This window comes from Suncus etruscus, chromosome 11, assembly GCF_024139225.1.
Source record: "Suncus etruscus isolate mSunEtr1 chromosome 11, mSunEtr1.pri.cur, whole genome shotgun sequence".
Taxonomy (NCBI): Eukaryota; Metazoa; Chordata; class Mammalia; order Eulipotyphla; family Soricidae; genus Suncus; species Suncus etruscus.
The window spans coordinates 7,554,740-7,571,070 of record NC_064858.1 but is presented as its reverse complement, the minus strand read 5'-3'; the positions used below and the strand labels follow the sequence as shown (position 1 = coordinate 7,571,070).

The following is a 16,331-nucleotide window of genomic DNA, read 5'->3' as shown; positions in this document are numbered from 1 at the left end:
TGGGGATCGAACCCAGGTCAGCCTCGTGCAAGGTAAGCAACCTTGGCTACTTTTCCTGGTTTCCTTACACTCAGGGGGCATACTCCAAACCTGTCCCACATCCTCTGCAAGGCTCCAAAAACATGGATCCAGCCTGAAGAGCCCCCAAATAAAATAAATGGAGGTGTGTGGGGTAAGGTGCACCCCAAGATAAAATCTTTTGTACCTTCACAAAGTAGAACTGAGCTAAGGAGTCCAGGACTTCATATGTTTTGGTTTGGATTTGGGGGGCCACACCCAGCAGTGCTCAGGGGTTACTCCTGGTTCTGCTCTTAGGGATCACTCCAGGCAGCATCCTTATGAGATGCCAGGGATTGAACCTGAGTTGGCTGTGTGCAAGGCAAATGTCCCCACTTGTTCTATTTTTCTGACCCCCGATATCATATTTTGTTTTTACTTGGCCCTTCTGGTATAAATGCAGAGAACAGATTTAGATGTTGGGTTTGAATTCTCTGAAGCTCCGAATTGGACCTCCCACACCCACTTATTGTTCTCCTAGGAAGGCCTGCACCCCAAGACGAAGGGGTTGCAGTGGCCACATAAAAGTGTGTGTGTGTGTGTGTGTGTGTGTGTGTGTGTGTGTGTGTGTGCGTGCAAGATAGGTGGAGAAGCACTCAGTAGCAGACGCCACTGACCCCGTTTCTCAGAGACTACTAGCCCATATTTCAGGACTCCATGCACATGCCTTCCCCAGAAAGACACGAACTGCTGCATAAGGGGTGTAGCTGGCGTAAACATGGAGTCAAGATGGGCCCTGAGGTGCCCGGGAGCAGATCAGCTCTGGTGCCCATTCCAGGGTGCTCCATGGCTCAAATGTACATTCATTGTTTCCAGAAGAATAACTGGGTGGATCTAGGTGAGATATGAGAGAGAGACAGAGGAGAGAGAGAGAGAGAGAGAGAGAGAGAGAGAGAGAGAGAGAGAGAGAAAGAGAGACAGAGGGGAGAGAGGGAGAGAGAGAGAGAGACCGTGGCGGGGGAGAGAGAGAGAGAGAGAGAGAGAGAGAGACAGAGGGGAGAGAGGGAGAGAGAGAGAGAGAGAGAGAGAGAGAGACACAGAGGGGGGGGGGGAGAGAGAGAGAGAGAGAGAGAGAGAGAGAGAGAGAGAGAGAGAGAGAGAGAGAGAGAGAGACAGAGAAGAGTTGGGGTGATGGGGACAGGCCAGGTTGATGAGGGAAGTACCTGGAGAAGGTACTAGAAGAGATTCCCCTTTCTCTTCTGGGGGACCACCCCGGGGCCCAGGGCTGCTCACACAACTACTGTTACAGCTTTGCAAAAGTTGGGTGATGGGGTGCAACTGGGTTTCCTGGAAGGCACAGTGTAGGGTGGATGAGGTGAGGAGACATTTCTCAGCCATGTCACCACTGCTACCTCCCTGACCTGGACCACCCCCTCACGCCCACCCTGTCCTCCCTTCCAGGCCCGAAGCTGCACTGAACAGCTCCTCGGCGCCCCCCATCGCCGACAGGAGTAACGACAGCATGAAGCAGGGCGTCCAGCCGGCAGTTGCCAAGTGGAAACACAACCAAACAGTCTCCCTGAGGATCAGGTACTGCAGCTTCCGGGACAGGGGCCACAGGTGGGGAGTGGGGGCAAAGCCCCCCAACAGGCATCTTTCCTGGGAGCCTCCAACGGAATTCACACATGCTCACATTCATACACTTGGGCTCAGGCAACACATCAATGGCTGCCACACCTTGCTGAGGCCCTTTATTGAGACTAAGGGACCCCAGCTAGCAACAGCAAGAGTCTGGGGTAGGGAGTAGCTAGTGGGGGACACAGGGAGACAAAGCTGTCACCCCCACCCCAGCCATGAGGGGTGATGTTCGTGGGCTATGCTATCACCCTACACCCCTCCTTCCCTCCTGGCTCCTTTCCTGGGCCCCTGATGAGCCCTGACCTTGCAAACTTGAAGTCCCCAGCAGGACACGGTGCCTCACCCGTCTGCTGATTTGGCCCCCAAATCATCCCTCATGAAGCCCGAGAGGCACCGTGGGAATGACGTTTAGTCCTCATAATTAGTCAGAAATTAATTTACTCACCAAAGTATTTATTGATAGGCTTTCTGGGGCCTCTGGTATTTTTTGTTTGCTTTGTTTGGCATGGTTTTTGATTTTGGGGCCACACCCAGCTGCGCTTAGGGGTTACTCCTGGCTCTGTGCTCAGAAATCACTCCTGGCAGGCTCAGGGGACTATATGGAATGCCAGGAATTGAGCCAGGGTCCTTCTGGGGTTGGCCGTATGCAAGACAAACACCCTACTGCTGTGCTATTGTTCTGGCCACCTCTCTTTGTTCTTATGTACTCAATACTGGACTGAGGAATGACAGAGGTTTGGGCCATTTCGGGACTGGTGTGAAAGTCCTGGATGACTGTAATGCACGGTAAACAGAGGTGGCGCCTTGGTTCTTCCTAGGGGAGGAAAGTATCAGCAGGTGCCTGGAGGCCCCAGGTCCACAGAGAGCACACTGGGGTGCTATGTCCAGCTGAGCTCTCCAGCTGCCTGGAGGGTGTGTTCAGGAACCCCAAAGCAGGGCATTTCCCCTGCTTTTGGATTTGGGCTAAAACTCATTCTCCCTGAAAATATGGGGTCCTCAGATGTCAGCCCAGAATTCTGCTTTCTCATCTGCAACCTGCCAGAAAAGCCAGCAGCTGGGAAGTTCTAATCTCAGCCCTAGGTTTCTTCCACCACCCTCTCCCAGTGGGGGGTGTCTCTGGTAGGAAATGAATAAATTTCGGCAGATCTGGGCACTGATATTGTTTCCCATGACTTTGGGGTGGGGCTCTGGGGCTCTGGGTCAGAGGAAAAACACAAACGTGTATGAGACCCATACTGGGAGCACCTCAATAAAAAAAAAAGACCCTCTTTGAGGGGCCAAAACAGTGGCACAAGCAGTAGGGTGTTTGCCTTACACGCACTAACCTAGGACGAACCGTGGTTCTTTCCCCAGTGTCCCATATGGTCCCCCAAGCCAGGAGTGATTTCTGAGCACATAGCCAGGAGTAACCCCTGAGCGTCACCCGGTGTGGCCCAAAAACCAAAAAAATAAAACCAACCCTCTTTGCAGGCTGGAGGGATAGCACAGCAGGGAAGGCTTTGCCTTGCACGCGAGCATCCTGAGTTCACTCCCTGGTATCCCATGGGGTCTCCTAAAACTGCCCCTGAGTGTTGCCAGATGTGGCCCCCAAACCAAAATAAACAAAAAACAAACCCTCTTTGCTCTTTACTATGGGTCCCCAGGCTACAAGGAAGTGAGAATAGGCAAACATCACATCAGTGTAGGGGCCATCCATGAGAGTTGGGGGTCAACCAGTAGACTAGGAAGCAGAAGGGGGTTCAGAGTTAAGAGAAAGGTGGAGAAAAGAGGCTATAGACATCCCCCAATACCTGCTTAGAACCCACCGTGTCCTGTAGGCAGCCTGCAGGGCTTGAGAAAGTCTACCCCTCTCTCCCCAAACCAATAGGAAACCTACCCCTCTTTCTGCTCATCATCCCCTTGTTGATGTACTTGGCTGCTGATTCTAGAACTTTCTCCTGAAACCAGAGCCGTCCTGGGGCCCAGAAAGCTGGGTTTGCTGGTCTCTCTACTTTCAAACACCCTTGCCTGCTGGGACCAGCGGTTCTTCATACTGACAGACCTTAAACCCAAACCCCAAACCCAGACAGGGTCAGGTTCTCCAAGGTCGAGAATGGGGGACCCCCTCGTTACCAGAGTATGAGGACACGTGGCTTCCTTTTCCTAATTTGGGGATCATCAAGGGGTCACTTCCAAGGCAGGTGTCACCTCTGCCAAAGCTGTGAGCACTATCACTGACTTGATCTCCATGGCGGTCACCTCTGGATTCACCACAACCCTGCAGGGTGAGGGTGGATAAGAAGGGCCCAGCTATTGGCCCACAGGGGTGCGTCTGCCCTCACATATACCTCACTCCCCACAGGAAGCAGATCCTCAAGTTCTTGGATGCAGAGAAGGACATCTCTGTCCTCAAGGGTACCCTGAAGCCCGGCGACATCATTCATTACATCTTCGACAGAGACAGCACCATGAATGTGTCACAGAACCTCTATGAGCTGCTGCCCAGAACTTCACCGCTGAAGAATAAGCACTTTCCCTCCTGTGCCATCGTGGGGAACTCGGGGGTCCTGCTCAACAGTGGCTGTGGCCCTGAGATCGACACGCACAGCTTTGTCATCAGGTACTTGCAAGTGGTAGTGGAGGGGTAAGGAGGGTCCCCAGGGATGAGAAGGATCAAGGGTACTTTGGGGGCTCATCTGCGACCTCAGTCGTTGCCAAGCATTTGAATCTCTTGGGTGGAAGGAAGCGCTCTTGACATTTGCATCCTAGATAATGGGAACCCGGGTGTAGGCCCTCCAGAATATTGGATGCTGATCAGATTCCTGAGTGTTGCACTTATGTAGGCAAGATGCCGGGGTAGCCAATCAGGATGCTTAGTGAAAAATGGTAACTTCAGTCAGGGCAGTTCTATTTTTTTTTATAATATCTTTATTTAAACATAGTTCAGGGCAGTTCTGATTGGTGGAGAGTTCTCCAGTAGTGATTGGCTGAATTTTAAATCTCAATGTTCTTGGCCACCAACGATGAGTGCTCTTGAGAATGTACAAACATGGTGCTACCTGGCTCTTGGCTGATCTGGAGCAGATGTGGGCTTTGATTTGTCCAAAGTCTGTTTCAATAAAGTTGTATTATATCATGATCCTGAGAGGCTGGAGCAGTGGCGCAGCAGTAGGACATCTGCCTTGGATGAACTGTGGTTCAATCCCCCGATGTCCCATAAAGTCCCCAAGCCAGGATCGATTTCTGAGCACATAGCCAGGAAGAACCCCTGAGCATCAGCAGGTGTGGCCCAAAAACAAAAACAAAAACAAAAAAAAACATGGTCCTGGGCCCCAAACGATAGCACAGCAGTAGGGAGTTTGCCTTGCCCATGGTCAATACAGGATGGAACCCAGTTCAATTCCGGCATCCCATATGACCCACTGAGCTTGCCAAGAGCAACTTCTGAGCACAGAGCCAGGAGTAACCCCTGAGTGCCACTGCCGGGTGTAACCCCCCTCCAAAAAAAAAAAAAAAGAACATGGTCCTGCTCCACATCCTATTTTTCTTTTTTTTGTTTTTTTGAGTCATACCCGGCAGCGCTTAGGGATTACTCCTGGCACATTCTATTTTTCTTTTTTTTTGGTTTTTGGGCCATACCCGTTTGATGCTCAGGGGTTACTCCTATGCACTCAGAAATCGCCCCTGGCTTGGGAGGACCATATGGGATGCCGGGGGATCGAACCGCGGTCCGTCCTACGCTAGTGCTTGCAAGGTAGACACCTTACCTCTAGCGCCACCTTCCCGGCCCCACATTCTATTTTTCTAAGTAAAACTGCCTCCCCATCCTTCTGTATGATGGAGATCAAACCCAGTGCCGCACACATGCAAAACAAGTTACATCCACTGAGTTTACTTTTTTTTTTTTTTTTTTTTAGTTTTTGTTTTTTGGGCCACACCCAGCAGCTCAGGGGTTACTCCAGGCTCTATGCTCAGAAATCGCTCCCGGCAGGCTGGGATGCTGGGATTCGAACCACCATCCTTCTGCATGTAAGGCAAATGCCTTACCTCCATGCTATCTCTCCGACCCGAGTTTACATTTTTTTAAATAAATTTTAAAACTAGGGACTGTCACATCTGACAGCCTGTTTTTGTAGTTTGGTCGGAATGCACACGATTTTGTTTTTACACATTTCAGTGGCTGTTTCCTTGCCAAGAAGAAACATTAAATCTGTTGGGTAGAGTTGAAGAGGAGAGGAGAGGAGAAAGAGAGAGAGAGAGAGAGAGAGAGAGAGAGAGAGAGAGAGAGAGAGAGAGAGAGAGAGAGAGAGAGAGAGAGAGAGAGAGAGAGAGAGAAAGAGAGAGCAGATAGTGCACAATGCTTAGTTTATTTATGACTTGGTTCTTTAGAGAAAAGTTCACTGGCCCTTTGGAGAAAAAAAGGCTCCAAGAAACTTTTAAAAATATTTTATTACCAGTCATTACAAAAGATCAGTAAGAAAATCTCCAGGCTGACCAGTATTTGGCCTGAGTCTGCAAAAGTTCTCTTGAAATGTTCTGAAAGACAAGACAGACATTCGACCAGTAACTTGACTATCCTGAGGCCTGGGTGTGTTGGGCCATTGTTTTTACTGCCATTGCTGCTCTCATCAACCAATCATCGGGGACCATTTTGGCCACTGCTGCCCTGGCACCTGACCCCCCAACTCAGACAGAACAAGGTCCTGTTGTCTCCTGGTCAGGAGTGGGGTGCCCAGAGCTTGGCATCTCATCTGCAACCCGGCAAGCCCCTGCAGCCAGCTCACATTTCTCTGTTGGGATATGCAGAAACCTTTGTCCCTAATCTTTGGGAATTGGCCTGATCCTGAGCTCCTGGAGCTCATGCTGTTCTCTCAGCTCTCTCAAGATGGGGGGGGGGGGGGGGGGGGGAGCCAGTGCACTGAGAAGCCCAGGGACAATGCCATAGTCCCCTTTTCTTTAGACTCTGCCATTATAAAATGGAGTGGGGGGAGAGTTGCATTATAAAATGGAGTGGGGGGAAGAGTTGAAGAGACTGAGGTGTGTCTTGTCTGGACACCAGCAAAGGGGCAATGTTGGGGCAATTTGGAGACTGATCTCACTTCCCAGTGTCCTGCACATAAGCCACTCCTCTTCCTCTATCCAAGGGGAAGCCTTGGGTTTCCTGGCCTCACCAGTTTTGATCTCAGAAGGTTCTAGACACAGCAGATTCTGAACAACAGCTTCTTCTGGGAGCTGGCATAGCGGGGCGAGCACAAGTCCGGGAGTCCAGCCTTGGTTTTGCTCCTACTCAGTGGGCTCCATGGACATTGTGCCAATCCCCTTTTGCATTGTGTCGGTCCAAGAGCTCCGAAATGGTGGGAGGATGGGCCACAGTCAGTCAATCAGTCACACAGCATGGGAGTTGATTTCTGAATGGAGGCCTCCTCTTGCTGAGTCCCCGGGGCCAACACACCTTATTTTCCGGTGTAAGACGACCCCCTAATTTTGCAGTTAAAACACAGGTTTAGGCCTCTATTCGCTGTATCAGACAGAACATTCCTGTGCTGCGACTGTATGTACCACAGTGAGCCAATCCCAACAAGCAAAGGTCCAAAGGTTCTACTGTCATAGACTTCCTCTCTGACTCTGGCCCATCTGAGCAGGCTTTTGACAGTGTAGATTCGGGTCCAGAACAGTGTCTAATTTGCATGCATCAAAAGCCTGCTTGGATTGGCTCAGTTAGAAAGGTGGTCCGAGGGCCCGGAGAGATAGCACAGCGGTGTTTGCCTGGCAAGCAGCCAATCCAGGACCAAAGGTGGTTGGTTCGAATCCCGGTGTCCCATAGGGTCCCCCGTGCCTGCCAGGAGCTATTTCTGAGCAGACAGCCAGGAGTAACCCCTGAGCACTGCCGGGTGTGGCCCAAAAAGCAAAAAAAAAAAAGAAAAAAAAAAAGAAAGGTGGTCCGAGCAGCCTGGCAGTGATTGGTGCAGGATCCAGTTGGAAAATTCGTTTTGTGGCAATATTCAGACAATTTCCCTTTGGTGGCATATTGAAACATTTTTCGGGATATACTGGGCGTATAAGACGACCCCCGATTTTGGTTGACTTTTTTTGTTTCAAAAGTCGTCTTATACACCGGAAAATACGGTAAGTCTGGTGATGGTCTTGAGGGGAGCTGGTGGTTGCTTTACCTGGACCTCTCCCCAGAGACAGCCAGCTAGCTAGTCGACATCCTCCTGGCAAGTGAGGCTTCTTTCTTGGCATGGGTCTGAGCCCCACCTGGCCGTGCATGCAAGCAGGTGGGGCTGGGGGGCAGCGGGCCTGGTCTTTGGGCACGGGTTCGAGTCCCAGCCGGTCGTGCATGCAGGCGGGCGGGGTTGGGAGGCACAGGGCCGGGCCCAGTGGGAAAGCCAGCCAGCCAGCCAGCCAGCGGCCAGGCAAGCCGGAGCGTGCATCGTCCGTCCGCCCGCCCGTCCCCGCAGGTGCAACCTGGCGCCGGTGCAGGAGTACGCGCGCGACGTGGGGCTGCGCACGGACCTGGTGACCATGAACCCGTCGGTGGTGCAGCGCGCCTTCGAGGACCTGGTCAACGCCACGTGGCGCGAGAAGCTGCTGCAGCGGCTGCGCGGCCTCAACGGCAGCATCCTGTGGATCCCCGCCTTCATGGCGCGCGGCGGCCGCGAGCGCGTCGAGTGGGTCAACGCGCTCATCCTGCGCCACCGCGTGCCCGTGCGTACCGCCTTCCCCTCGCTGCGCCTGCTGCACGCCGCCCGCGGGTGAGCCCGGGAGCCGCGGGAGGACGGATGGGCCGAGGGAGGGAGCCGAAAGGGGCGGGGCCGAGAGCCGGCCAATAGGAGCGGGGCAAGAGCCTGGATAGGCGGGGCCAATAGGCGGAAGGGGCGGAGTCAAGAGCTTGCAGGGCGTGGTCATATGCCAGAAGAGGCGGGGTCTACAGCTGGAAGAGGCAGAGCCAAGAGCCAGCCAATAGGAGCCGGGCAAGAACCTGAAGAGATGGGGCCAAGAGTCAGAAGGGGCGGGGGCAAGAGCCAGTAGGGCGGGTCAAGAGCTTGCAGGGTGTAGTCATGTGCCAGGAGGGGCGGGGCCAAGAGCCGGCCAATAGGAGTGGGGCAAGAGTCTGAAGAGGCGGGGCCAAGAGACGGTAGGGCGGGTCAAGAGCTTGCAGGGCGTGGTCATGTGCCGGAAGAGGCGGGGCCTACTGCTGGAAGAGGCGGGCCAAGAGCCAATAGGAGCGGGCAAGAGCCTAAAGAGGCGGGGCCAAGAGTCAGAAGGGGCAGAAGGGGCAGGGGCAAGAGCCGGTCAATAGGAGCGGGACAAGAGCCTGAAGAGGCGGGGCCAAGAGTTGGAAGGGGCGGGGTCAAGAGTCATTAAGGCGGGTCAAGAGCTTGCAGGGCGTGGTCATGTGCCGGAAGAGGGAGGGCCTACAGCTGGAAGAGGCGGGGCCAAGAGGCAGTAGAAGCGGGGCAAGGGTCGGCAGAGGCGGGGCCAAGTGTCAGAAGAGGCATGGCCGGGCCCGGAGAGATAGCACAGCGGCGTTTGCCTTGCAAGCAGCCGATCCAGGACCAAAGGTGGTTGGTTCGAATCCCGGTGTCCCATATGGTCCCCCGTGCCTGCCAGGAGCTATTTCTGAGCAGACAGCCAGGAGTAACCCCTGAGCACCGCTGGGTGTGGCCCAAAAACCAAAAAAAAAAAAAAAAAAAAAAGAAGAGGCATGGCCAAGAGCTGGTAGGGCGGGGCAAGATCTTACAGGGCGTGGTTATGTACCAGAAAGGGCGGGGCCAGTAGCTGAAAGAGGAGGTGCTGTTGCTGCAGGGGCGGGGCCCAGTGCTGGAAGAGGCGGGGCTAAGAGCCAGCCAGTGGGAGCAGGGCAAGAGCCTACAGAGGCGGGGCATAGCTGGTAGGGGCAGGCATAGAGACTGCGCAAGAGGGGCCAGGTGCAGGAAGAGGCGGGGCCAAGAGCCAGTGCTCTGCAAGAACTTGCTGGGCGTGGTCAAGTGCCAGAAGAGGCGGGGCCAGGAACTAGTAGAGGCGGGGAAAGAGCCTGCGCAAAAGGGGCTAGGTGCTAGAGAGGCAGGACCAAGAACCAATAGGAGCTGAGCAAGCGTCGGTAAGGGTGGGACAAGAGCCTCATGGGCGGGGCCTAATGCTGAAAGGGGCGGAGCCAGGAGCCAGTAGAAGGACAGAAGACAAAAGGGGCAAGGCCAGGGGCCGAAAAGGCCTGACCTGACCAGAGCAGGAAGTAGCTAGGCCCAGGCCTCCATAGCAACTGACCATCATGGCGGCCAGCATGCTGTAGGCCAAGCCAGGCTCCCAGAGAGCTGCTGCACAAAAACAGAAGCAGCAAAGGCCGCAGAATTCGCTCCTGGTGTCTCTTTCTGAGGGCACCAAGGGCTGGGAGGAATCAATTGGAACCTGCCAGGGAGACTGGGCGCCTGATGGGGAGGCCCCATTCCAGGCCTGGGTCAGAGTGGAGCCAGGCTATGGCATGGGGCTGGCACTGTGGGGTGGGTCTGAGCACAGAAATCACCACGTCAGTGAGTGTGTGGTCTCTCCCCCCAAGTTTGGGGGAGTCAGACGTTGCAGAGGTAGCCATAGAGAATGGCCACCCCTGCCCAAAATACAAGGCGGCTCAATTCCATGTGCCAAAATAGCATTAGGGTGTAGAATAACATATGGATTATTGAGTCTTGGATGGAGATGGATAATGGTGAGATGGATGAATGGATGGATGGATGGGTGGGTAGGTGGAGAGAGGCCTTTCACTGCCATCCTCAGACATCCTCCAACAGCGGGTCTTAGGGTGGTGGCGAGGAAAAACTCACAGCTCTCAGGTTTCAGGAGATGTCAGCTTTATTCAGGCTCTGTCCAACATATGTGGCCTGTAATCTTAAACCTTTTGAAGCATGCTCTCTTCAGCTGCCCTCAGCTGTCATCTCAACCCCTTTCTGCCATATCTATTCCTGTTACTTCTTCCTCCATTTCCTGCTGAATCTTTCTGAATCCTTGAATTCCCCCCTTTTACACCCCTGAGGCAATCCTTTTGTTACCTTCCAAAGACCCCTCCCAGAAATGGGCTGGTCTTACCATCAGGTAAGGTTACGCAGGAAGAATGGGAGTTGGAGGTAACATTAGGGGTCCTGCCTTTCGCCTCTCCACCAATAAGCTGCTGCTCGCTCCCTGGGGTAAAGCAAGCCAGGCAGGAAAGTTGGGAGGGGAGGCAGCAAGCAAAGAGCTACTAGCTCAGTGGGTGATGGGCAGGAGGACCCAGCATGCCTTCTCTTCATGTGTAGGCATTAGCAAGATGGCAGGGTGTGTGTGTGTGTGTCTGCAGCGCAGGGAAGGGCTTCCTGTGTCTTCATCGGAAAGGGCAGAAGCCACATGATAAAGAATCCAGAAGGACATGGCCTGGCCCAGAAGAAGTCTGGCATCAAAACCCCCCTGGTTATGCCTGGGGCCCCCACAATTCCAAGCCCAGTTCCCAGGCTGGTGGTGTGATCACCTGTGCCAGCAAGCCCATCTCCCTGCGCCTGACTCTGTATCCACCCTGGGGAACGCTACCTATAGGAGAAAGGCCTGCCCCAGGGAGAAGCGTGGAATCATGTCAAACCTACAGCAATGGAGGCAGCTGCCAGCTTCCCTAGGAGGAGGCCCTGTAGGGAAGGGATGGGACAGGGAGTGGCGTAAGGACTGACAGCCTCAGACATCCCCTCTGACGGCTTCTCTGAACCGCAGTCTTTCCCAAGAGTTTGTCCTTTTTGTAGAGCCAAGTTACTACCCTGGTGTAGACAGGTCTGCACATATGCGTTCCTTTATCCATTCTGGAGCACTCAGGTGTGTTTCCGGATTTGGGCTGCTGGCCTCTGTTGAAGCATTTCCGGCTTCCCTGTCCTTGTTTCCTGACCAAGAGGGTCCTGGCCCTCCCACACGCTCAGCTCCAGCCAGGTGCTCAGGGCTCACTTCTGTTTTTGCATACAGGAATCACTATTAATGCTCAGGGGACACTGTAGGGTGGTGCTAAGGCTGACACGCAGGTCGACCGCATGTGGCAAGCGCCCTCCCCATTATCCTATCACTCTGGCCCCTTCGTTATTTTCTCTTTTTTCACCATTCTTTTTCGGGGGAGTGTTTTTTTTTGGGGGGGTCACACCTGGTAGCATTTAGGAGTTACTCCTGACTCTACACTCAGAAATCACTCCTGGCAGACTCCGTGGGACCATATGAGATGCCAGGATTCAAATCATTGCAAGGCAAATGCCCTACCTCATGCTCTCTTTTTGGGCCCCCTCCATTATTTTCTTCTTCTTCTTCTTCTTCTTCTTCTTCTTCTTCTTCTTCTTCTTCTTCTTCTTCTTCTTCTTCTTCTTCTTTTTTTTTTTTTTTTTTTGGTTTCTGGGTCACACCTGGCAGTACTCAGGGGTTACTCCTTGCTCTATGCTCAGAAATCACCCCTGGCAGGCACAGAGGACCATATGGGATGCCGGGATTCGAACCACAGACCATTATTTTCTTTCTTTCTTTCTTTCTTTCTTTCTTTCTTTCTTTCTTTCTTTCTTTCTTTCTTTCTTTCTTTCTTTCTTTCTTTTTCTTTCTTTTTTTTTGGTTTTTGGGTCACACGTGGCATCACTCAGGGGTTACTCCTGGCTCCATGCTCAGAAATTGCTCCTGGCAGGTTGGGGGGACCATATGGGACGCCGGGATTCAAACCGATGACCTTCTGCATGAAAGGCAAATGCTTTACCTCCGTGCTATCTCTCCGGGCCCGTAGACCATTATTTTCTTAAGGAGAGAGAATTGGTTGGGTCAAACATACTTGTTCTTGGGGTTGACTCCTGGCTCTGTGCTCAGAGATGCCTCCTGGCACGGAACCCTGAGGGGATTTGAGGATTGAACTCAGGTCTACTAAATGTAAGGCAAGGTCAGCACACAGAGTTCGGGGCCACTGGATGACTGGATCTCAGCTCCACTACTCATCTTACCCCAGGTGTCATTGTATTTCCCCAGGGGAGACACTCGGACTCCTCCAGGCAGAGATCTTTCAGCTTCTTCAAAAAGAACCTTTGAGGGGCCAGGATGATAGCACAGCAAATAGCGCGTTTACCTTGCATGCAGCTGGTTTTAATCCGGCGTACCATGTGGTTCCTCAAGCACTGACAGGAGTAATTTCTGAGCCGAGTCAGGAGTAACCCCTGAGGGAGGGAGGGAGGGAGGGAGGGAGGGAGGAGGAAGGAAGGAAGGAAGGAAGGAAGGAAGGAAGGAAGGAAGGGAGGGAGGGAGGGAGGGAGGGAGGGAGGGAGGGAGGGAGGGAGGGAGGGAGGGAGGGAGGAAAAGAAAGAAGGAAAGAAAAAGAAAGGAAAGGAAGAAAGAAGGAGAAGAAGAGAGCGAAAGAATAAAGGGGCTGGAGAGATGGCACGGAGGTAGGGCACTTGCCTTGCATGCAGAAGGACGGTGGTTCGAATCCTGACATCCCCTATGGTCCCCTGAGCCTGCCAGGAGCGATTTCTGAGCATAGAGCCAGGAGTAACCCCTGAGCGTTGCCGGGTGTAACCCAAAAATCAAAAAAAAGAAAGAAAGAAAGAGGAAGGAAGGAAGGAAGGAAGGAAGGAAGGAAGGAAGGAAGGAAGGAAGGAAGGAAGGAAGGAAGGAAGGAAGGAAGGAAGGAAGGGAGGGAGGGAGGGTCTTTGATCTTGTTTCCCAGTCACATTCCTGCTGTCCAGGGACCCAGGAGAAGGGCCAGGCACTGCACAGACATAAGCAACCCGTCACTATTGTCCAGCCCCTACTTTTCATCGTCTCGGCAATTGGGGGAAATAATTACCGCCCGTGCCAAGATGACTCTGCCTGCTAATTAAAACCTCAAGACAGGGATATTAAAGGCGTATTGGCAAGGCCTCATCCCAGCTGCACCCAGCTAACCTCATTTGGGAAGGCAAAAATTAATTAACTTGTGTTTTAACACCCAGCTGGTAGGCGGAGGAGAGGAGAGGCGAAGAAAGTGTCTGTCCGCAGGTCAACCAAATACCCGAATCCAAACTGGCCAGAGTGGGCCCGGAGCCATAGATAGTACAGGGACAAGGGCGCTGGTGACTGCAGTTCGATCCCCCAACACCCCATACGATTCCCAGAGTACTACCAGGAGTGGTTCCTAAATACAGAGTCAGGAGTTAGTCCTGAGTACTGAGGGGTATGCACCCCCTCAAAAAAAAAAAAAAAAAAAAAACTGGCCAGGGGCCAGAGCAGTGGTGCTAGAGGTAAGGCCTTGCAAGTGCTAGCCTAGGACGGATGGCGGTTCGAATATTTTTTGAACTCCAGGGGCATGAAGCGATTTCCTGACATGGATCGCCAGGAACATAGCCAGGAGTAACCCCTGAGTGTCAATGGGTGTAGCCCAAAAACAAAAAAAAAAACAAAAGCAAACAAAAAAACTGGCCAGAGTGACCAGAGAGTCCACCGGGAATAAGCTAAAAGTAAGCTCAAAGCCAGGAGTAAGCCCTGAGCACTGCTGGCTGGGGTTCCAAACAAGCAAAAAAGAAAAAGCAAAGGTGTCCAGGTTTCCCCATCACACATAACTTAGGAGCTCTGGTTGAACAGAAGCGGGGTGAGGGTCCTCTTTCATTAGGAGTCCTCAATGCCAATCTGTACCAGCCCCACCATGCTGGGTGAGAAGCCAGGCCAAGGACCAGATGTGAGACCCCAGGCCTCTGTCCCCATCCTGTGGCCACCATCACTAGCTCTTTCCCTTTCCCCAGCAAAAAGACCTGTCTGAGGAAGCCCCACCTTTTTCAGGGTGGCCAAGACATGTCTGTTCCATGGGCCATGTGACTTGTCCTGGCCAGCGAGTCATATGACCTATGCCTGGGCTGCTTCCTGCCCTGAGTAGGTGCCTTTGAACCTCACAAAGACATTTTGGGGTGGCCCCATCCAGAGGGAGCTCACAGTTCAGTTTCCCATGGGAGATTCCCCCCACTACTGCATCTGTGAGGCCCCCAGTTGAGTGGCAATGAGAGGTTAAAATGGGGGGTCAGCACAGAGCCAGCGGTAGTTTGGGGGGTAGTACTGAGGCTGGACTGAGCTGGAGAGATGGGGAACTGGCAGAGGGACATCTCCCGGAGGGTGAAACCCACTGTTAGGTTGGGGGTGAGAGAAGATCACGCAGGGGATGTGGGGGTGCTGGCTGCTCCCCAATGACAATTTCACCCCCAGCCTTTCTGGGCAAATGGAATGGTCAGGGATACCTTTCTGTGTGAGGGGACTCAACTTTGATCCCTGGCTTTGTATCCCACTCCTTCCAGCATAGGGCAGCCCTGGGCACACTCAGTTCTGCTACATGAGGACCCCTCACTGCTGGCAAGATACTATCACTGGGAGAGGCCCCCCAAAAAATATTCAGGGCTAAAATATTTTTCCTGCCAAAGCATGACCACCAGATGAGAGGCACATACACTACTTGAGGAGTATTAGGGCTTGAACTTGGTGGGGGACAGTCTAGTCTGTGACACGCCCCCCTCCGGCACTTGCCACTGCCACAACATCTGCCCTCTTTCCTGACACCCCCTTTTTTCTGTTTCCGTTTTCTAGCTACTGGCTGACCAACAAGGTCCACATCAAACGCCCCACCACGGGCCTCCTGATGTACACTCTGGCCACGCGCTTCTGCAACCAGATCCACCTCTATGGCTTCTGGCCCTTCCCGCGGGACCAGAACCAAAACCCCGTCAAGTACCACTATTACGACAGCCTCAAGTATGGCTACACGTCCCAGGCCAGCCCGCACACCATGCCGCTGGAGTTCAAGGCCCTCAAGAGCCTGCACGACCAGGGCGCCTTGAAACTGACCGTGGGCCAGTGTGACGGGGCCACGTAAGCACCCCCCCCCACTAGGCCGACTTCGTGGCTCATGTTTTCTGCCAGCTCCACCATCAGGCAGATGAGAATCGGGATGACATTCTCTCTCTCTCTCTCTCTCTCTCTCTCTCTCTCTCTCTCTCTCTCTCTCTCTCTCTCTCTCTGTCTTTCTCTGTCTCTCTGTGTGTATGTGTGTGTCTGACTCTGTCTCTGTGTGTTTATCTCTGTCTGTCTATCTGTCTGTCTGTCTCTCTCTCTCTCTCTATTTCTCTCTCTCTCTCTCGACCCAGCAGGCTAGTGGTTTTCTTTGTCCAAGTATCCAGCGATGGCCCGATCTCTCACCCTGCTGCCTGCTTCTCTGTTTTGACCTGAGTGTTTCTGTGCGATGTTCTTCTAGCTTTAGGCACAACAGCCACCTGAAGAAGGTGCTGGAAAGGCCGGCGGGGCCGGCACAGACTCGATCCTGCACTGGGGGAGGGTGGATGTGGAAAAAGCAGGAGAACTGGGTATGGAAAAGGCACCCACCCTGTACTCGGGGTGACTGCCTGCCTCGTGAGAGGGACCATAGGTGAGTGGAGCACTGCCCGGCTTATGGGGGCACAGGGAGTCGGGGCAGGGCTAGCCATGGAGCCAGAGGGCTGGAGCCGTAGTCAAGGCTCCAGCATGGGGGCTGCACCAGTAGCTCCCAGGCCATAAGTGTGTGAGAACCAACGTGGCCCAGAGCCACCATCCTGGGATAAAGCAACAGTGTGTTGGGACTTGCCAAGCAGGACCCAGCCTGACCTTCCTGGAAGGACCACATAGCTCGCACTCTCCCTGAAAGGCCACAGCACAAGCTCAGGAGGGCAGCGGGAGCAGAAATGTCAGCCTCGGAAAAA

General features: G+C 53.4%; 1 protein-coding gene across 1 annotated transcript in view; it reads left to right on the top strand.

Moving 5' to 3' along the window:
• Positions 1–15,547, top strand: part of ST8SIA2 (ST8 alpha-N-acetyl-neuraminide alpha-2,8-sialyltransferase 2) — a 36,683-nt gene extending 21,136 nt beyond the window's left edge. The window contains exons 4-7 of the mRNA XM_049783926.1: positions 1,459–1,587; positions 3,977–4,234; positions 8,076–8,369; positions 15,187–15,547. Of these exons, the coding sequence (XP_049639883.1) occupies positions 1,459–1,587; positions 3,977–4,234; positions 8,076–8,369; positions 15,187–15,472 (967 nt within the window). The 3' untranslated portion in view covers positions 15,473–15,547. The remainder of the gene's footprint in view (positions 1–1,458; positions 1,588–3,976; positions 4,235–8,075; positions 8,370–15,186) is intronic.
• The last annotated feature ends 784 nt before the right edge of the window (positions 15,548–16,331 follow it).